Source organism: Balaenoptera ricei, chromosome 11 (genome assembly GCF_028023285.1).
Source record: "Balaenoptera ricei isolate mBalRic1 chromosome 11, mBalRic1.hap2, whole genome shotgun sequence".
Lineage (NCBI taxonomy): Eukaryota > Metazoa > Chordata > Mammalia > Artiodactyla > Balaenopteridae > Balaenoptera > Balaenoptera ricei.
Genome location: NC_082649.1, coordinates 64,913,617 through 64,935,999, shown reverse-complemented (window position 1 = coordinate 64,935,999; position 22,383 = coordinate 64,913,617). Strand labels below are relative to the sequence as shown.

At 46.6% G+C, this 22,383-nt stretch overlaps 1 protein-coding gene across 1 annotated transcript in view; it reads right to left on the bottom strand.

Annotated features, from left to right (window-relative positions):
• Positions 1-369: 369 nt before the first annotated feature.
• LIMD1 (LIM domain containing 1) overlaps positions 370-22,383 on the bottom strand; it is a 71,993-nt gene continuing 49,979 nt past the window's right edge. The window contains exons 3-8 of the mRNA XM_059939418.1: positions 14,123-14,190; positions 11,552-11,614; positions 6,786-6,916; positions 6,119-6,170; positions 5,534-5,602; positions 370-4,394 (exon numbers count right to left, since the gene is read on the bottom strand). Coding sequence (XP_059795401.1) covers positions 4,257-4,394; positions 5,534-5,602; positions 6,119-6,170; positions 6,786-6,916; positions 11,552-11,614; positions 14,123-14,190 — 521 coding nt within the window. The 3' untranslated portion in view covers positions 370-4,256. The remainder of the gene's footprint in view (positions 4,395-5,533; positions 5,603-6,118; positions 6,171-6,785; positions 6,917-11,551; positions 11,615-14,122; positions 14,191-22,383) is intronic.

Sequence of the window (22,383 nt, the reverse complement as noted above, 5' to 3'; positions counted from 1 at the left end):
TCATATGATATCACTTTTATGTGGAATCTAAACTATGACACAAATGAACTTATCTACGAAACAGAAACAGACTCACAGACATAGTGAACAGACTTGTGGTTGCCAAGGGGCAAGGGGGCGGGGGAGAGTTGGACTGGGAGGTTGGGATTAGCAGATGCAAACTATTACATACAGAATGGATAAACAACAAGGTCCTACTGTATAGCACAGGGGACTATATTCAATGTCCTGTGATCAACCATAATGGAAAAGAAAGAAAGAAAACAAAAAGAATCCAGAGCTCTAAAAGACCAAATCCCGTTAGCAAAAAGCCCCATCTGCGTACTCCATACACACAAAAGAAGACCCAGTAAACATGATTATGTTGGAGATCACTTTAATAGTCTACAAATTAAGGCAGTTTTATTGTCATGATATTTGGAATAATTTTATAGTAACAGTAAATTTTTGAATAATTTTATAGTAATGATATTTTGGATAATTTTATAGTAACAATATTCTGAATAATTTTATAGTAACAGTAAAATTTTGAATAATTTTACAGGAACAATATTTTGAACCAATTAAAGTAAAAGAAGAGACACGGGAAAATAATTTCCCTGCAGAGTGAAACTTTCATACACTATATAGAAATTTCCCACATCTGTCCAGTTCTGGCTCAGAACAATTGATAGCTAACACATCTTCCTCATCTTTTTCCTACTGCTTTTAAAATTTACTTCCAATAGTAACTGGGAAATTAGGACTCATTCCTGGCACAAAGGAGAATACAAAGCACTTGGTTTCCTGGTCGACAGTTTTAACAAGTGCATCAAGCAACAATGGTTTGGGGTCAAGTCTTGCACACATTCTTTGCAAGGGCACTAGCAGCCATCATAGCTCTCATACTTTCACACATGTGGGAAACGGCACACAAAAACAGCCTGCAAAGGAGTGTGAATTCCAGATCATTCTCTCAAATTCTAACATTTCTGTTTTTCATCTTGGGTAACTCAAGTCCACTAAAACAAGGTGATGGCAGCACTTGAAAGCAATCAGAACTCCTTGATAATCCCACCGGCCACCCAGGACGCAGTGGCACAACCTCAGTGGACTCAGCCGAAAGAGGCTTTCGCTCAAGCACTAACCACGGAGAAATAGAAAGTCCTGAGTCCTGCCGCCACGTGCAGGCAATGACCCAACAGAACTCAATGCCCTTCTGTGTGAAAAATGAACAAATTACTCTCTACTCAACCACAGATGGGAGGATAATGTCAGAGAGAGAGGATCCTGCTATGACAGGCCAAACTGCATTCCTGGCTTTTCTCAGATCACTCAGGCCGTTTTTGAATGACTCTAGCTGGGGGGAAGAAATGACAAGAAAAAACTAGAGGGCAAAGTGAGGCAAAGGAGAAGGCTGGAGGCTGGCTTTGGCGTCTGGAATCAGGCCATAATTCTTGTTTATCTAAAGCCCAAGAGTCATCTAGGGAACTCAAGATAAGGCTATCTGCTCTACCTTTTAAAACAAACTTATTCATCCTGGTCTACGAAGTGCTTGTGTGTTCTTTCTACATGCCTATAAATACAACCCCATTATAGCTCTATTTGGCTAATAATTTATAGAAAGTTTAAAATACCAGGTAAGTGGGCATCTATTCATGGCTTTTTTGCAAGGGCCTGAGGAGGAGACAAAACTGGTAGGAGATTCCTACCCAGTACCCTCTCCAGGGACACTGACAGTAAGAGAAGTTGCTGCTCAGATTTCTAGGGTGTCTAGAAATTCTCTTATTGTTCTTCTTCAGCAGTATAAAATATTTGCTGAGATATCAAAATTACATCAAGGCCACTTAAAAAATTTCATTTAAAAAATGAATCAGATTTTTAAACTACAGTTATGCCTTGAACAACTTAAGGGTTAATCCTCATAACTTATAGTCAGCCGTCCGTAACCATGGTCCCTCTGCAGCGTGGATTCAACCAACCACAGATCTCGTGTAGTACTGACTGCAGTATTTACTACTGAAAAATATCCATATATAAATGGACCCATGCAGTTCAAACCCATGCTGTTCAAGGCTCAACTGTTACCCAATTTGCAAACAAATCCCTGCTACTTCTGATGTGGCTCCAAGGCAATTTTCTTTCTTCTGCTTGACTTGATTAGTGGAGCAAAGGTGTGTCATCAAGGCCAGAAATAATCCTAGGTTGGCAGAGACAGGCTGAGACACACTGGCTGGCTCCATCTGCCCACCAGCCTTGCCAAGGCTGAGCTGGATGATGTGCTGGGAAGGGAGGGGGGGACCCCAGGGTTCACCTCCCCAGCCCCCTGGATTTTTAGCCCTCCTAAAAACATTCATGGGTTTTTAGGAGGCTCAGCCTGTGAAAAGGAACCAATAGAATCACACAGCTTGGGCTGAAGTAACATCTGGCCAAAGGATTCCAGCAGAATGAATTTAACAAAAATGGAAAAGACAGTCCATGGTGCCATTTCTGTGCTTCTTACAGGCAACTGCTACCAAATGAGTCAAAGCATGGTTTAGAAGTAGAACTGGGCCCAGTGAATAGTCTGTGAGTCCCTTGTGCCTTTGGGTTCCACTGATGCCCTCCGAGGCCCCAGCCACCCAATCCCCTCCCTCTGGATGTGAGGTGAGGCGGCAGAGAGCAGATGCCAGCCGCCATGCTCCCAGCCTGGCTGGCAGTGGTGAGATGGCCCCTGCCCTCCTGCAACAAGGCCCGGGGTCCCTCCCCGTGGGCTGAGAAGCCAAATGCTAGCCAACCTTTTTCTCACACTTTCTTCTCACTGAAATTTCCAGGGGTATTGACCTCTGGCCTCAGGAGTGTGACACACAGGGCACATTTTGCCTCTTCAGTGCAGAGGTGGCCTTGAAATCCTGCCAGTAGGTGGCCCTCCCTTAGCTCTTGCCATCCCGGGGGGCCAGCATGATGAAATGCGTAAGGCAGGAGCACCCAGTATCAATCAGATCTATTCCCAGCTGAACTTTAGTTAAGATTACAGTGCCCTGACCCACTGGTCTGACCTGGGTGAAGCCAGAGGTTCCTAACACACACTGGCTGAGTCCAGTGTGATGGCCAAATTCCTCCTTAATTTGAAGCTCTTATCTGTGAGGTATTTTTTGTGTGTGGGAGGCTGAAAGTAGAGGGAAACAATTTTTACAGAAAGAAAAAGAAAAAAAAAAAAAAACAGACAAAAGCAGTGTACCTTATACTGGTTTCTTCAAGCATAATGCCTGAATTGGCAAGAGAGAAACCTGTGAAATGAATATCATAACTTACGCTCAGGCACTCTCTCCCAGGCTGGCTTTGAGATCTTACACACAAAAACTCTCCTCATTAATAAGGGGTCAGGTCTCAGTATGTGGGCACACATCCCCAAAGTCCATTGTTAAAGAAGCGAAAATAGGCATAAGAGGATCCCCACAAAAGATCCCGAGACCAGCCTTTGCAGGGGGAACTCTGAAGTCCCAGATTCTTGAGAGCTCCAGAGGAAAAAAAGCACAACAGGCGGGCAAAAGAGGCCTGGTGCCTGCACCAAGTTCTCATCCCAAAGCACACTTTCCTAGAACAGGATCAATCCTCCTTCAGGCCGCCAGCTGCCTTTAAAGGAGTGACGATTTCCAGGGGCACACAGAATGCTATCAGGCCACAAGGAGAAAACCCCATCTCACTTATTTCACACCTTGGCTCTGCTTTACCAAGTGAATTCTTCCTAAGATACAAAGCACACGTTAGAGCATCCCTCTTGCAATGATGCAATTAAAATTTGCAGCCATTCTACAGAAGAACTGAAGCTCTGGAGTGGAAGGAAATCTTAAATTATGGTGTGTGAGGGGCGGGGGAGGGGTTGGGAGGGGGTGTTTGGGTGCAGGTATTTTCCGAAGGGGAGGGAAAGGATTGAACATATCGGCAGCTGAAATCTCTCTTCAGTGCAAACCTTTCCCACTGAAGTGTGAACTCTTCCCAGAGGGGACAGGAAGGTTCATTCAGTCACACTAATGAGATCTCCTGTCACATGCCACGCTTGCTGGGGCTTCTTCCTGAGTAATCTGATGAGGGTGTGGCAGCAGTGAAAGGCACTTGGAAAATACATAATCCCAGACCAGCAGGGATCCCCTCCTTGTTTAAAGGAAAGGCACCTGCCTCCCCTCCACTCCCCCGCCCCCAATCCCTCCCCAGAGGTGACAGGAATTAACCCGCGGACTTCTCATGGTGCAACCCTGGCTCCTCCTCCCCACCGTGAGGTCTGCAGGAGGCTCTGGCTAGAAGTGGTGCTGGTGAAGGGCTGTGGATGAGTGACCCTTCTCCAGCCTCTTGATGTGGCAGGAGTGACAGAACAGGTGGTCCTCCAGGGGGTAGCAGCGGTGACCATCTTCATCATTGAGCTCCAGACCGCAGTCCTGGGGTGAGGCAAAAATATCCAGTGGTGACGAAACAAAACAAAACAAGACTGCAAGAGTGACACAAAGGCCACACACAGTCCCGTAAAACCAGCAGATTCTTTCCGGGCAAAAAAAAATGCCGGTGCAGAGACACGCAGCTCCAGCCCAGTGAGGGTCTGGACTGTACTGTCCAACACTGGCCACATGAAGCTCTCCGGCACTTGGAATGGGGCTGGTCAGAAATGAGATGTCTTGTCAGTGCAAACACACACACCAGATTTCCAAAACTTAGGACAGAAAAAGGATGTAAAATATCTCAGGAAAAATGTTTTCTCTCAACTGCAAGTTGAAGCGATAACATTTTGGATATATTGGGTTGAATAGAAGCACAGTTGAGCAAGTGTCTTTACCTTTTTTTCCAGCACCTGCGGTACCAACCGACAGTGATGCCCACCTATTTCTTCAATGCTGGCAGTGGGATCAAGCTATATGTCACCCACACTCGTTCTCCCTACCCACAGCATCACAAAATAAATCTCCTTCCTTTGGTGAATCCACTTAATTCTGGCTGAAATTCTACCAGCACTTAACGCGTTTGCACCCTTCACAACCTCTGGCTCTCCTGACAGTCATGGGGCACCAGTGACTCCTTCAGCCTGGGGTGTGACACAACAGAGAAGGGACAGATGGGCCCCACCAGCCTTTACACCAACCAGCGACATGCCTGTTTCCAAGGGGGGGTTTCTTCATGATTTTCAGGGCTCGGCTGAAAAAGGGGTTCCCGGCAGATAGAACAGACTACAAGCTGGAGGGGAGGGAGTCTATTCCTCAAATCACACACCTGCCTGACAATCTGGCCCCCCAAAAGGACCTGAAACCCACACCCCCCGTGACCCTCCCACTCTGTGGCTTCAGGGAGAGCAGCTGTGACGGGCTCAGGGCTTGGTGGTTACAAACATGGAGAAAACAGTAAAGACTTTTATGCATCTTCTCCAACCTCCCTCCTCCCACCACCAAATCAGGCTTCACCCCACTTCTTCCACCAGCTCTGGAGGGCAGCCCCTTGCCCACATCCTGCCTCCGTCAGCCCGTGATGCTTTCCTCTTGGACTTCTAGGATGGGCTTTGGGGGCCTCGTAGGGCGGGGGGGGGGCCTACCTCGCAGTGGTAACACGCCACGTGGTAGTCTCTGTCCATGGACACGACTCGGATGGTCTCATCTGAACCCTGGACCAAAGGAAAGCAAGAAGCAGAGGCTAGCTGGGGGGCCATCGGGCTCCGCGGCCAGGAAGGTGGGGGAGGGTTCTGGGGTAGCAAGTAGGCGGCCTTAGGAGAAGAGCAGGAATCCGTAGCGGATACTAACACCAGCAGAAAAAAGGACACGTACAGGAGATGAGAGGAAGTGAGAGGGATGCAGCTCTACCATCTGGAATGTCAGAGTCAACAGCGAAAAAACCACCTACTTGGTCTTGTTCATCTGCTCATCGTCTAATCTGGGAGTTAGTATCAAGTCAGAGAACTTGACCCAATTACAAGGACAAACAGGGCATAAGAAGGACACTGGGCTAGGGAAGGCAGCTAGTGAGAAAGGGGCTTCTTGGTGAGGACACCATTTATCTCAGAGTTGAGATTTTAGAAGGATTTTTAAAGAGGTATAAGGACAGGACACAGATCTTGTAAATGACCCAGGGAGATATTCATCTCTTGGAAGACCCCAGGAGCAGTGTTGAAAGAGCATCTTACCTCAGGTGGAAGGATGGGAAGGCCACAGGCTGCACACTTGGGGGCCAACACCCTGGCGGGAGAAGCAAAGAAGCAGTGAAGGGCATATTGAGGTGTTTCTGGGAGACTTGTGCCTGGAGCCTTCCTCGCTGGCCCGACCCTGCCGCCCACCCGTCACTCTTCACGTGAATCCCTCTAGCTCGTCTATAAAGACAGACCCGGCACACTCCTGGGACTATTGCTTCGGGATTGTTCCCCAGCGGTAACAAGTGCATTTGCCCCCTCTCACTCTGCTAGGGCTGGAGGCTGACCTGTTTACCCCCCTCATGGTGCCTCACACAGGCCCAGGCAAACTGAGGGTGGTGGACACCAGCCCTGAATCGGGGCCTTTTGAAGTTTGGTAAGGCTGGAGCCACAGGGCTTGGCACATTCCTCCAGAAGCCTAGCTAGGCACCTGATTGTAGGTTTTTTGGTCCTGTTTTTCCAGTAAACATAATTCTTTAACCAGTTCCTGTCTGCACGGGCATCCGCTGACCCCCGAGGCCCGTGCTACACCCCTCAAAACCACTGCACGTTCGCTGCACTGTCGACAACAGTGCAAGCAGCCTGCAGACGTGCCTCAGCAGGTCCCCACCCTCCACCCTGCTGAGTTTCAGCCAGTGTGGCTTACACAAGTGGCTCTCCTTACTTGTGGTAATCCCGGACACAGTAGATCTTGTTCTCTGAGTCCACAGTGAAGGGTACCCCGTCCAAACACTCATTACAGATGACACAGCGGAAGCAGCCGGGGTGGTAGGACTTCCCCAGGGCCTGAAGGATCTGAGGGTACAAAGGAAGAGGTCAGGACTCAGCAGGGATTATAGGGAAGGAAGTGCCAGTGGAAGGGAGAGACACATCAGGCCGAGGGTCCATATGAGCAACTGCCACCCTCATCCCAGTTTCACTTGGACCAAGTCAAGAGATGATGGGGGCAGGAAAGGCTAACCTAGTTACAGGTATAAGTAGGAGGAAACCAAATGGGATCCTTCTCCTGCACTTCATAAACCTCCAGAAGGGAGGGTTCTCTATCAAAAAACATGATTCTCTGCAGGAAATGATGCAAAGCAGGGCCATGAAAGGCTCCACCTCAGATTTGGGAAGCAGCAAGTACATGGAAAGATTAAAGGAAACTCCACAAGGAAATGGAAGAGCTTGGGAAAAACCTCTTAACTTCTCCTTCCTGGGTGCCCCTACTAAGCAGCTTTGACTCTGCAGCGTGATAATCCAGAAGCCCGTGACTCAGCCCCGGATTATCTCAAATCCAATTGTAAGTAAAGCCTCTTTGTTGCTGCTGCTTTGAAACACAGTGAGGAGAAAGCCCCATGCACCTTCTTCCTCTCGGCATCGCTTGATCTGGATGTGACTGATAACCTGGAACTGTAAGAGGCCATCCTGAAACCAGAACAGAACCTAGACGCGGAGGGTGGGAGAAAGAAGAGAGGGAAAGAACGTCCTGTCTATTGTGGTGTCAGTGAGTCACCAAATTAACTCACCATGGAACTGCCTCCCTCCAAACCTCTTAGGTGAGATAAAACATTTTTTCCTATTAAGTCAGTGGTTCTTAAAGTATGGTCCCTGCACCTACAGCATCAGCAACCCTTGGGAACTTGTTTACAATGCACATTCTTGGGCCCTATCCCAGCAATGGGTGTTTTAATAAAGTGATTCTGATGTATGCTAAAGTTTGAGAACCATTGGTTTGAGTTGAGTCTGGGCTTTCTGTAATCTGCAGTTGAAAGCATCTCTGATGACTCAGTAGCAGATTCATTTCTGCGATTACCTGCGCCATGAAACTTAGCACAAACAACAGAACTACGGAATCAACACCAGCAAGCCTGCACCAAAACACCGTAGGCGAGGAGTGTACAGAATGGTCATGAGCATCCCTGAGTGGGGCCACACGGAAAGCCTTCCGACAGGCAGAAGGAAGGAGACTTGGAACCAAGGAGAACCTTGGCAGAGCATCGTAAGTCCCGTGGGAAAGCCATGCTGTGTTCTGGCCATGCCACACCTGACACGCTGCAGCCGGGGGGCACCGGGAGGATGTCGTGCTAGCCCAGCTCTCCTCTGAAAGCACAGCTTTCAAGCTTCCTCATCCCCTCTGGGATTTCAGGCTCCCCAAGCTGCCAAAGTAGGAAGAACAACCAGCTGGGCTTCAGAGTCCCCTTGGCAATCTGGACCCTGGAATGCATTTGGCCCCCAGACTAATGTTGTCTTGGCAGAAAGAGACCCTTAAATTAGTTTAACCCACACTTTGCCAGAAGTATGGTAGGATAAAGATACCATTTTGCTGCATTCTGACTAGGTGTAATAATTTTTTTCATGTGGGAAAATGCCCAGTTCCAACCTCCAAGCCCAGAGTATTCCCCTCTACTAACAAAGATGGAGCAGAGACAGACAATTTACACCAAGAGTTGCACAACTGAATTCTGCTGGAGAACCAAGAATGGTAACTGAAGGAACCTTTCTCTGTATTATTATAATTCTTGGTGGCAATTAAGCGTTCTATTTTTAAAAATAAGTGTCACTACCAGTCACTCGCTGAAAGTTTTTAAGTCTGAGAGGAGTGAGACCTCATGTTATCCCATGAGGTAGAGATGGTCTCCAAAATTCAGTTCCCCGCTTCCCTTGAATTGGGACTGGCCTTGTGACTTTTTTTGATCAATAGAATGAGGAAGAAATGATGTTCTGAGATTTTGAAGTCAAGGATGTAAGAAAATTGGCAGCTGCTACTTCCTCTCTCTCGCTGAAAGGAAGTCCAGGCTAGACTACTGAGTAAGATTAGTAGCCACGGGGAGAGAGGCCTGGAGGGTGAGAGATCATCTTGTGCCATCAGCTGAACACAGCTGAGTAAGTGACCCCAGCTAATGCCACATGGAGCAGAAGAATCGCCCTGCAGAGCCTTGACCTAATTCCTGACCCATGGAATCATGATAAATAATGAATCACTGTTGTTTTAAATCACTAAGTTTTGGGGTGGCTTGTCATGTAGTAATAGATAAATGAAATACCTTGAGGCCAAAAGAAGGCTTAGGAGGGGCTTCCCTGGTGGTGCAGTGGTTGAGAGTCTGCCTGCCAATGCAGGGGACATGGGTTCAAGCCCTGGTCTGGGAGGATCCCACATGCCACGGAGCAACTAGGCCCGTGAGCCACAATTGCTGAGCCTGCGCGTCTGGAGCCTGTGCTCCGCAACAAGAGTCCACGATAGCGAGAGGCCCGCACACCGCGATGAAGAGTGGCCCCCACTTGCCGCAACTGGAGAGAGCCCTTGCACAGAAACGAAGACCCAACGCAACCAAAAATAAAAATAAATAAATAAAACTATTCCCTAAATATAAATAAATAAATAAAGTATAGGGAGGATGTGCACAGATTATATACAAATACTATGCCATTTAAAAAAAACAACCCGAACTCTGATGGTTTTCGGGGAGAAGTTTTAAAAAAAAAAAAAAAAAAAAGAAGGCTTAGGATACCCACAGATAAGAACAGTGTATAGTCATGTTCATAAATTTGGACACTGTTGGCCTCATATGTGGTGGGTTTGTCAGAAGGGCTCTAAAATCAAGGACAAAATCTGCTAAAGAAATGGAGCCCTGTGGAGTTGGGCAGGCACTTGGGGAAGGTAGGGGTGAGGGTGTGTGGCTTCCTCCTGCCTCCCCTGGCGGAATGGGTGGAGGGCCACATTCCTAGGGAGGCCTTAGCCGCTTATCAGGACACCGCTCACAGGGCCAAGCTGTGCTGTGCGGTGTCAGAGCCTGGATGGCAACAGGGTCTGTTCACAAACAGGGACAGCTCTGGTTCACTGTTTTATACCTGTCAGCATAAAACCAGCAGAACTGAGTGTTTATGTCCACCAAAGACATGCATAAGAGCGTTCACAGCAACTTATTCATAAATTGCCAAAAACTGAAAAACACCCAAATCCCCATCTGCAGGAGAATGGATAAATAAAGGGTGCTATATCCATACAATGGAATTCTACTTAGCAATGAGAATAAATGAACTACCAACACAGACAACAACATGGATGAATCTCAAAAACATTTTTCTAAGTGAGAAAAGGCTGACCCAAAGGAATCTATACTATATGAATCCACCTGTATGAAGTTCCAGGACCAGCCTGGGGCAATAGAGGTCAGAATAGTGGGTATCTTTGTGAGAGAGGGTCTTTCTGGATGTTGAAAATGTTCTATACCTTGATCTGTGTGGTGTTTACACATAGGTATATACATATATAAAAATTCATTCAGCTGTACACTTAAGATGCACGCCCTCTGAGTTGCTTCTCTATAAAAAAAGGTAAACAAACAAACAAACAAAAACAATGACTAGCAATTCCCTTCTCCAGAATGGAATTAATGGCTCAGCTTAGAGAGGGATTTAACTCTTTCAACTAATAGAATGTTATATAACGATTTTCTCTGACCAATATATTAAAGAAATTCGATAGGGCTGTTCTCCAATGGTGAGCAATTTGATCCCTGAGAAAAATAAGAACTCTGTATTCATTAACCTCACAACCTTACCCTAAAAGGAGGCCAGGAAGGAAGAACTGTCCCCACTCAAAAGATAAAGGCACTGAGGCCCAGGACAAGCTCAGAGAGCCATGGCTGAGCGAGGAACGGAATGGATAAAACCTGCTCCCTGTTTTGCTATCTCAGAACTAACAACGGGCCCCCAGACCTCATCTTAGGAAATGGTCAAGCCGGGAAGAACATGGGGGGAAAACAACTGTGTTATCCGACGTTCTGCACCCAATTCCAAAGTAGCTGAGATGTCTGCAGCTCCGTTTGGCATCTCACCTGGGACGCCACAAGGATCACGGAAAATCAGAGGGAGGCCAATGTGACATGAACAGCCCAAAGGAGAGAGTGCCAGCAGCAATGACATCATGTGGATTGGATGGCGAAGGATGCTAATTCCAGTAAAAGCCAAATGCGGGTCCACTACAGCAAGCAAGCAAGCATGGGGTCTTCTTTTAATTTTTATTTATTTATTTATTTTTATTTTTGGCTGTGTTGGGTCTTCGTTTCTGTGCGAGGGCTTTCTCTAGTTGTGGCGAGTGGGGGCCACTCTTCATCACGGTGCGCGGGCCTCTCACTGTCGCAGCCTCTCTTGTTGCCGAGCACAAGCTCCAGACGCGCAGGCTCAGTAGTTGTGGCTCACGGGCCTAGTTGCTCCGTGGCATGTGGGATCTTCCCAGACCAGGGCTCGAACCCGTGTCCCCTGCATTGGCAGGCAGATTCTCAACCACTGCGCCACCAGGGAAGCCCCGGGGGGTCTTCTTTTAATAAAACCAGATGTAGCCACAAATCAAGGTAGGAAACACTGTTCTCAATTATTAATTTCTTTTTTCTCTGAATGCCTCCCCCTCCCACCATGCTATTATCTGGTTCGGCTGCCCCTACTCACCATGTCCATGATCAGATGTCCACAAAGAAAACACCTGTCAGCAGACTGCTGGAAACCAGAGTACTGCAGTGGAAAGAGAAAAGAAAGTTAAACCCAGGCGGGGCAGAGGAATCTTGCTACTTCCCTGCCAGTCATGAGGAACACAAGGAATTTCTCAGAAAGATGTGTCACTCCACACAGGATCTGTCATGTCCCCGTGGACAACAGTGTGATGAATCACGGAATATCCTCTGGCACAAAAGCCATTACAAATGCTAATACCACTCGCCTTCAACAGCTGCACCCACGTACCCATGACATGCCAGGCTCTGCATGAGAGGCTGCGCAGAGAGAGGCGTCAGTCTCTCATCCGGTGGTTCTCAAAACGCAGTTCCCTGGCATCACCTGGGAACTTGTCAGAAGCGCAAATTCTTCAGCTCCACCCCAGACCTACTAAACTGGAAACTCAGGGGGTGGGGCCTGGCCATCCTGAGTTTTCACAAGCCCTTCAGGGGATTCTTATGCACACTCAAGTTTGAGACCATCACTCTAATTTTCAAAACAATTCTGCAAGGTATATGTTACACCGTTTCTCAAATGGAAGCAAAGGGAAGCTCCGAAAGGTTAAGTGACCTTCTCATGGTCACACAGCCTGTAAGGGGTAAGGACGGGATTCAAATTCAAGTCTGGGTCTGGTTAAAAAGCCAATGCCTTTTACAATTAGCTTCAAAGAAACTGGATAAATATTATTTCCTTACCTTACCAAAACACACACACACACACACACACACACACACACACACACACACACACACAGCTCTAGTCTTGAAAGAAACGAGGAACTCACCTCAGAAAACAGACTAGATACTACACACTGGAAGATACTAGAAGCTTAAATATTGCAAACCCAACTTAATAAGGGAAATGTAATGGAAAGGAAAGTGGAAAAGAAAAGGGAAATTTTCTGCAACTCTACACCACATACTGTGGGGTTTTGCTGCCCAGCACTTCCTCCTGATTCTAGGGGTAACAGTTCTTTATTTTCTTTTGGGATCCAGCTCCATTCCCCATCCTGTGGTCCTGTGATTCCCGTGGGGCTGACCCCATGGTGGGTTCCAAGGCAAGGCACTGGCTCAGACCTGGCCAATCAGAGCCTCGCAGTCATCCAGCACCCAAGACTTTGCCCAGGGGTGGGCACCTGGCCCACCAAGAGCCCGTGAGACTCCAGGAGCAGGACAGGCACTTGGCCCATCAGATGTGAAACTGGGAGACGGTCAACTCTGGTGTGCCACCATCTGACTATCAAACACACAGCGCCGGAGACTGAAGTGAACATGTGGAGGAAGTGATTCCTGAGGGCACGCAGGAAGCTATTTCTTTGGGTTTGCTTGGCTGTTGCCGGCAAACACGAGTCATAATGAGTCAACCCACACATCCACGGAGAAGCTGGCCCCGAGCCATCTCTGGGTCTCACGTTGGTCGTCCCACTGACCACGCAGCGCTCCATGCCTGGCACTGTGTTAGGGTCTGAAGGTGTAAAGGTGAAGCAGCATGTTCCTCCCTGCCTAGGAAGTTACAGTTAAGTCAGCGAAAGACTTGTAAACAGACACGCGGTGCGCTGACCACTGGCAAGCCCGGGGCAGCAGCAGCACACAGGAGGGGAGATCCACTGTGAGGCGAGGGAACATGAAGGCCGTCGGGTGACCTGGGCAAACGAAGGGTGAAGACATCCCAAACAGGGGACCCAGCGCAAGCTAAGGCACACAGGATGGGGCCATGGCGTGCAGAGAACTGCAAGCCACAGAGTGAGTGAGATGGGAGGCTGCCCAGACCGCAGACAGCTCCTGCGCATGCTCTGAACCCTGGATCCCGGGCCTGGGCAGTGACACAGCACAGCAGTGAGGGGGCGGCGGAGCCATGCTGACATCACAAGCCACACAGGCCTGGGGAGGACGCGGTGGCACCAGGCCCCATGCTTGGCCACACTCTAGGAGAGACAGGAAAGAGGAGGGGTAGAGGAGGAACCTAGGACACTGTTCTCAGAGATAAGGTCCCAGGCAAGGGGACTTTTCTGCTTCAGGTGACTCTCAAGTACAGTGGGAGGGGCTGGAGGATGGGCTGGGGACAACCCTGGGGACTGTCTGATGGGCAGGGAGATTGTGAACAACTGGCCTCAGAGGCGCCTACATGGCCGGAGTTCAGACGTGGGAGTCACTGGCACATGGACAGACTTTCAGTGCGTGGGAGAGGCAGGCAGGATGAGAAGTAAGGGGGCCCAGGTCCCAGACTGAGAGTTAAGAGCTGGGGGGAGTAGGCAGAAATGGGCAAAGCACAAGAGGACAGGCTGAGCGACCCCAAAGTCCCTGAAAAGCACAAAGCTCTGCAGTTTGTCATTTGCCTGGGAACGTGGGCCACCCCATGCTTCTGCAGAAGGAAAGTCAGGACCCCTTTCTCCAGCAGTGCAGCTTCCAGATGGCACTACGGACCACAGAGAAAAACCACCTTCTTCTGCTTTAGCCCAGCTTCTCTGCACGCTCCCCGTCTGACTCAGGGCAGGACTGCAAGGAGGGGAAGCTTGGGTGACAAACTCACCAGGAAGTCTTCCTCACAAAACACTTTGCCGTTGACAAAATAAAAGGCTTTTCCTCTCAGCTTCCGGCCTAAGGAAAAAACACAAAGGGGGGGTAAAAAGAAAATCTTATATGCAGTGAAAAAAGAGAAAAGAAAGGCAAAACCTTTTAAAGCAGAAATAATCATGCAAAAAAATGCCAATTATCGATAACAGCTTCTGGTTCCTGAAAGCTGCTGTGGTCCTTGGTAACAGGTAGACTCAGGCCAGAAGACAGGGTCCCCTGGTGGTTGCTGCCTGGCAGACTGACTTGGGAATCATCCTACACCCACTTCTCGCACCTCGTCTCTGCTGAGAAAGAAGCCAGCGAGACACTGGGTGACAAGATGGCAGAGGCATCCACATGTGGGGACACCAGGCAACAGTCTCCTGTGACGCTGCCGTTTCCCACAGACATTGGGCGTCATCACCTTTGACATGTTCTCCAGGGGATGCTGGTGACAACCTATCAGGAAATTCCTTATAAATTGGTCAGCTCTTATCTTCCTTACTTTCACATCTATTTTCATCTGAATGACAGAAAACACACACTGTTGAAAAGATGATGATTTTTCCTATTTTCTCTTGATCTCAATGGGGTGGGTGGGAGTGGGAAAAATTCAAAGCATCCTGACTCCTTAGATGTAACTTTAGTTTCCATAGAGCTAGGACACTGACAAGAATAGCACACTGTGTCAATTCCTTGGATCCCTTATGAAAAAACACAATGGGCCACCTGTTCGAGGTAAGCGGGAGCATCTTTGTGGGAGACCCTGGATCTGTATTCAGCAGCAACCCCAGATCTGAGAATACCTCCAGGGCCACGCACAAATCACACCCAACAGACTCCGTGGAAGTTTCAAAAACTGAATGAATTCTAAACACTAGTGGAATCAAGCTCCTTAGGCCTAAAGTCACCTGAAACCAAAATCACCGATGTCGAAAACATTAACGGTGCTTGAGACACAGAGAAGTCCCCTCCATACACAATGGGTGTCCTTGCCTGTGACGCCCCAGAGCAGGCAAAGAGCACAAGGTAATGAGGGAGAGGTTGCTGATGAAGACTCGTCGGAGCTCAGAGAGGACTTTGAAAGCATCAATGTAGGGGAAAAGCCACAAAAAGAAATAAATGAAACTACAGAAGCAAAAAACTCCAGATGGACTAAAGACCTCAGTGCGAAAAACAAAAGCTATTTCAAGAAAATACAGGCAACTGTCTTTGACTTTAGCACGGTAAGGATTTCCACGCACTGACCATCCACTTGCCTGCCTCTATACTAAGCTTATCAGGAAGGCCCTGACCTTCTCCTGACCTCGTCAGACCCTTTGCGGGGTGTTAGTTGCTGCCAGATTTACTGTTATCTCAATGTCTCCCCAACCCTCTGATGAGTTCCTCTAGAACGTTTTAATGCTCTGAGCATGTGCTACATTCCCTGAGGACGTAACTGTAATTTCAGCTCAGCCTCAGACTAAGAGGTGTTGGTAACAGCCTAACCAAGGGAAGGGCAATAAATGGAATAAAAGGAAAGGCAAGTCAGGGATCAGAAGATGGCTGCAACATACAACACGGCATTAGTATCTAAAACATACAAAGAATATTAATAATCCTAAGAAAAAGACAAGCAACCCAATGGGGAAAAAGATCAAAGGAAGGTGTGGAGAAGAGAAAACTGTTATTGAATCCAAGCTCATGCTGCTTGCCCCACGACAGGCCAATAAGTGGAGAGACGAGTCGTTGGGACAAGGAATAGCGACTATTCGGAAAGCCAGTAGACCAAGAAGATGGTAAACTTCTATTCCAAAGAACCATCGTGCCTGAGTTAGAATTCAGGCTCTTTTATACTAAAGGGGAGGGAGTAAAGCCGAACATTTCCTGGTTCCAGTCAGCCTCCAGAGGGGGATGCAGCCATTCATGGGTGGGCCTGGTCAGGATGTTTCCTGTGAGCTAAACAAGAGTATTTTAGCTTAATGCGCATTACCTGGGAGCCAGGGTTCCCAGAGATGGGCCATTATGTATACTTTAAGCTTAAAGGCAACATGCCTTTAGGGATTACCTTGTAATAGAATACAAAGTTTCTTCCCTATTACAAAACCTGTTAAACTCCAGGCAACAACCATTGAAAAAGATGTTCAATCCCACCACCAATCAGCGCACGCAAATTAAAACCACAATGAGAAGATAACTCATCCCTAGATGGGCAAAAATCACCAAGTCTGACAACTCCCTGTCTTGGCGAAGTTGTGAGACAAAAGAGGGACCCTTTCACACTGCTGGTGGAAATGTCGATTGGCTTGACCACTTTGGGAAGAATTGGCAAGAGCCAGTTGAGCTGAAAATTGACATTACCCGCAACACACTGCTAGGGACACCCCTTGAGAAGATCCCCCAGTGTGCAGAAGGAAGTGCATGTATGGATTTTCACTGCAGGGGTGAAATGAAAACTGAGAAACCCAGAGCATCTTCAGTGTTCACCAATATGGAAAAATTGATAAATATATTGAGGAAGAATTTAGAGTTATATTCAACGGATGCGATACTACACAGCAATCAAAATGAATGAACTAGGTCTGTGTGTATCATTATGAATTGAACTGAAAATCCTCATATACAAATGAGGAAAACTGTTCAACGATGCATTATTATGAGGGAGAGTGTATACGTCAGTTACATACACAAAACTAGTCCTAAATATTGTCTATTGATACTTGTATATGTGGTAATAGTATAAAAGCTGGGATTGGAAGGATCCATACACTCAATTCATAATAGTACCTGCCCTGGGGAAGGGGGAAATGGGACGGGAGGGGGAACCAACATGATTCCAATTTATCTGTAATATTCTTCTTCCTTTATTAAAAATAAGCCAAAATGACAACATATAAATGTTTGTGCATTCTGGGTGGTACGTAAATAAGGGTTATTTCCTATGGTACTTTCTTGTAGCTTTTTTCTTGTTGTTTTTAAACTGCACACACACATCTTCTTTAGGTGAAACACTATAAACCAAAAGGCAAACGACATGCTAGAAAAAGCACCTGTACTATATGACAAACAGAACTTAACCCCAATACGCAAATTACTCAATTAACAGCCCAATATTTTAAAACTGGGCAAAGAATGGGGGGAAAATGACAAAAGTAGTATGAATGACCAATGAATATAAAAGAATCCTTAACTTTTCTCAAATTTTTTTATAACTGCAAACTAAAATAGTATACCAAGCTTTGTCTATCCAATTAGCAAAGGCTAAAAAGAATGACAGTGTTAGTAATGACATTGACAGACTGACACTCTCCACTCTGCAAGGAAAAGCAGAAACTGAAACAAGCTTTTTAAGACAAATTTAATATTAAATTTCAACAGAATTTAGAAAGTTTGGATTATTGTGACCCAAAAATTCTACTGCAGGAATTTATTCCAAGGAAATAATCAAATTGTTTAAAGGATCTTCATCTCAGCATCATTTACAACAGCTTACAAAAAAATGAGTGTCGGGCTTCCCTGGTGGCGCAGTGGTTAAGAATCCGCCTGCCAATGCAGGGGACACCGGTTCGAGCCCTGGTCCAGGAAGATTCCCACATGCCGTGGAGCAACTAAGCCCGTGCAGCACAGCTACTGAGCCTGCGCTCTAGAGCCCACAAGCCACAACTACTGAGCCCGTGTGCCACAACTGCTGAAGCCTGCGTGCCTAGAGCCCATGTTCCACAACAAGAGAAGCCACTGCAATGAGAAGCCCGTGCACTGCAAGGAAGATTAGCCCCCGCTCGCTGCAACTAGAGAAAGCCCGCATGCAGAAACAAAGACCCAACGCAGCCAAAAATAAAATAAATAATAAATAAATTTTTTAAAAAATGAGTGTCAACCAAACATCTAATTCTTATCAGATAAATTATGTACTATTACAAAGCCATATTAAAGAATGTGTTTCCGACAGGAAGAGGAGAGTGAAGAGAGAAAAAAAAAAAAAAGATTGTTTTCCAAAAATATTTAGTGGAGAAATATTTAAAATACTGCAAAATGGGGTTAAAAACATCTGTGTGTGTGTGTGTGTGTGTGTACACAGACATGGATATACATACACACTTATATGCTCATACACAGTCATTATCTCTGAGTAAAGGAAATGGTGATGTTATTAGTTTTTTTCTGCAATGATTATGTATATTATTTTTATTGCCTGAAACAAACTTTAATGGAGTGAGAGGGTGTGAATGGCAATGGGGCATATGTTAGAAGTCTTTAGTTCTCCAAACTTTCCCTCCTGTCCTCACCTCAAAGTTGTTCTAGGAAGTTCTCATTCTAGAACCTTCACAAGCATTTCCCAACTGAACTAGGGTAACAAGAATGAGTACCTACAGCTCAGTGATTTCAGGGTTCACTAACAGAACCCTCTGACAGCCATGGAAGTTGAACTTACTTTACTGACTTACAAATTTCCCCTCTATAAAAAGATTCCACAGGACTCAGAGTTTTAGAAAGGAAAATGAAAACTAACTAGAGTATCCTTTCTGCCTTGTGTCCCAGCCAGGCTCGGGGTGAGAGCTTATGTCCTGCTTCCAGTCCCTCCCTGGCAGCCAAGGCGACAAGGACACAAACAGCCCACCCTAAGAGGAGAGCAATCCTCACACCGTCTGGCTGCAAGTCCGTGGAGCGCCGTTGCTCTGCTGCTCCCTTCTGGGATGTCCCACTGGGAAGAGCGGGTTCTGATGAGAGGAAGGGAAGCGAGGCTGCAGCTACTGAGGAGGCCACTAGAGGGAGCGAGGAGGCCGCCTGGAAACGCACAGGACTTCCCAGAGAGAGGTGAGGCTTCTGAGGCAAGGCGTGGAGAACGCCCCGCTCTGGCCCCTGAAAAAGGGTCAGGGAAGTTCTAAAGAATCTAAGCAGGAAATAGCTTTTTGATTTAACAGAGGGTAGATCACTTCTGTTCCAAAAATCACAGAGGAATATCATCACACGTGCAAAAGTGTCGAACCCTCCAGCACAGTAAGAAACACAAAAGTAAACAAGAGCTTTTCCCACTTATGATAACAACAAAGATTTTTTTAAACAGTCATATTCTTTTGTGATGGCTGTCGGGGCATATTTCTGTAAGCTACAGAGGAGAGTGTAAAATGATTAACTCACCCTGGAAAGGAAACTTTAAAATGTTTATCTCTGACTCAATTGGGCTGTCTGGGACTTAGCTTAGGGAAAGAATCGGAAATGTGAATAAATGTTTACTTAGATCCAAATTGGCAGCCTTAGAGAAATGATCACATAAAACAGACACATTTAAATGTAATAGGTAGCCATTTAAAATACCAGTCAAATAAGTGTTTCATTGGTATTAGAAAATGCTTATACTATAGAAGGATACTCAAATTACATTAGTAAGTGAAAAAAGCAAGCTAGACAACTATATTTATAGTACAATTCCATTTCAGTAACCTACACCCATACACACACACCACTGATACGAAAAAAAAAACTGGAAGACTGCATATTAAAACTAATAGTGGTTAGCATTGGCTCATGGTGTTACAGGGAAATTTCACTTCCTATTTTATAATTTTCTTTTTAAAACTTATCTAATACCATATAGCACTGACAGGTTGTATTAAAGGGAAATTTCACTTACCACTTTATATTTTTCAATATTTAAAAATTTTTTCTAGTATTTAGTACACTGGAAGATGGTATGAGAGAAATTTCACCTTCTGCTTCATACATTTCTAGATTAAATTTTTCTGGAATTATGTATCCATAATCTGAGAAACAATACTTTCTTCTTAATTTTTAAAAGAAAACTCTTACGTAATAATGAGAAAAGTTAAAAAAAAAAAAAAAAGTAAGATTCAACTACGTAAAGAAGAAATTCAAAGAAAAAAAGACTGGAAAGGAAATCTGTCCAAGAATGACAGTGCCTCTGAGACATACATGGTATCTGCAGGATGTGGGGTGGGGGGGTGTTAGCTAGTTGTTTACTTCTTTATACTCTCCTACACATCCCCAAACTTTTAATAATGAACAGGTATCACTTTGATCATCATTTTAAAAAGTGCCCAACTGGCTAGGCAAATCCTCCTTTTTTTTTTTTTGGCCACGCGGCTTGAGGGATCTTAGTTCCCCGACCAGGCATCGAACCCAGGCCCTCCGCAGTGAAAGTGCCGAGACCTAACCACTGGACCTCCAGGGAACTCCCTAGACAAATCCTTTTGCTGCCAGGCCCCAGAGCTGAGGAGTCCCACGTCCAGACCCCAGAGGCCAGGGGAGGGCTCAGAGGTTGCATCTGCATTTCCTTTATTACCAAAAAAAGAAAAAATATTTAGGACTCCGCCACAGTCCTGAGAAGGTGGGGCCTTCCTCTGCTCTGAAGGACTCAAACTCCAGTTTTCACTAAAGTTTTAAAAGACCCCCTGCGTTTAGAAACTGGCTCCCACACCCATATTTAGTTTGCATTTTGTCAGAGTGAGAGAAAAAAATTAACATCTGTTGATTGCCTTCTATGTTTCAAGTACTATATTTAGAACTTTCATATACTAAAAAAAGTTTTAAAGGTGTCTGAAAACACTGCCACACATATCACTGCATCATTAGCCCCCTTTCTGTCCACACCTGCCACATGCCTTTCACAGAGACGTTTCACAAACCACTCCGTGTCACCTACTCTAGGATTCAGCCAGCGTGGAAAGGGTTCACCTAAGAATTAGGCAGAAATAGAACCCGTCACGTGTCAACATCACGGAGCAGTGCAAAGATGCAGGAATTGCTTACTCTTGGGAATCACTGGAAGTGACACCCAGGGTTGCTCCCAGCTCTCTGGGTTTCCTCTTCTCTTCATAAAAACACCATACTTATAAGTTAAAAGTTATCATCTCCATTTCATAAATTCCAAGGCTCAGAGAGGCTCGCCCAGGCAGTAAGTGGGCAGGTTGGAAGCCAGGTTGTCTGACGCTGATGTGCGTGCTTGTTCCATTGTGCCATGAGCCCGCCCGCACTATTTAATGCTTGCTGAGTGCACACCTCCACGTGGATTCCAGTTTCTCTCTTCCTCCCAGGGAACGGAGAAGGGCATTTTCATTTTTTAAAGCACTTTCTATGTACTGGGCACTTTACCTACGTTGTATCTCTTTGTCTTGACAATTCTGTAAAAATCCTCTGCGATGGCACCCATGTGGCTATAACGTGACTGGTGACTGGCCCCCATCTTCTACCACAGACACATTGAGTGACAGTGAGGCCAGGCAGAAAACAGCAAGCAAACTCATCTTGAGAAGCAGGGAGGCAGAGAGAAGGTATCCTCCCGTCTGAATCACTCCAGATCTAGCCAATGAAACAGAAACCAATGAACCTGGAAATTCCTGGAATCATGGCCACTGTCCTGAAAGTTCCAATCAAGCGCAGGACCCAGAACCGCCCTCGTTGACAAATAAGCTAGAGCAGCCAACCACCACTAGGTGGCGCCAGACCACAGCCAGGACAGGGACAGGCGGGAACGCACAACCAGCTGAGAATTCCAGGCTGGCGGGTGTTGGAGGTTGGCGGGGGTCATTTCGTTAATCCTGCAATAATGTGACCCCACGCTTTAAGCAGTTTAACTCCACTTATCGCATTATATGCAGTTTTACTGAGCCTTCGTTTTGCAGATGGGGAAACAAAAGCTAAGGCGGTCAGGCAAACTCGGCTGTGTGTCTGAAGCTAAGCAGAAGAGCTGGGATTTGCACCCAGGTCTCACTAGTGCTAAGTCAACACTCTCCCCATCACAATATACTATCCCTTTGTCCCGGAACAAGTATTTCTCAGACTGTGGGAGGGGAAGAAGGTGGATTCTTGACCTTCCTAATCACACCTCTTCCCCCCGTGACTCCCTTGAGTGGTGACAAATCACTGTCCTCACACTTCCTATGGTGGCGCATACTTGGAGCCAGCTGTGCCGTGCCAGAGCTCATACACACCAGAAGATAAGATAATGGTCGAGGCGTGAACACCAGAAAATTCAGCCAGCGGTCCTCAAACTTTAGCATGCTTCAGAACCACCTGGTGGGTTTGCTAAAACACAGATTTCTGGGCCCCTCCCCAGAGATTCTGATTTAGTACGTCTGGGAAGGGCCTGAAGAGTTGCCTTTCTAATGAGTTCCCGGGTGATGCTGGCTGTGCTGGTCCAGGGACCACACTTGGAGAACCACAGAGTCAGGCTATGCCTCAGGACTGTCTCTGAAGCAGCACCTCCACTTGAAGAGATTCATCTTGTTCAAACAAAAGTGC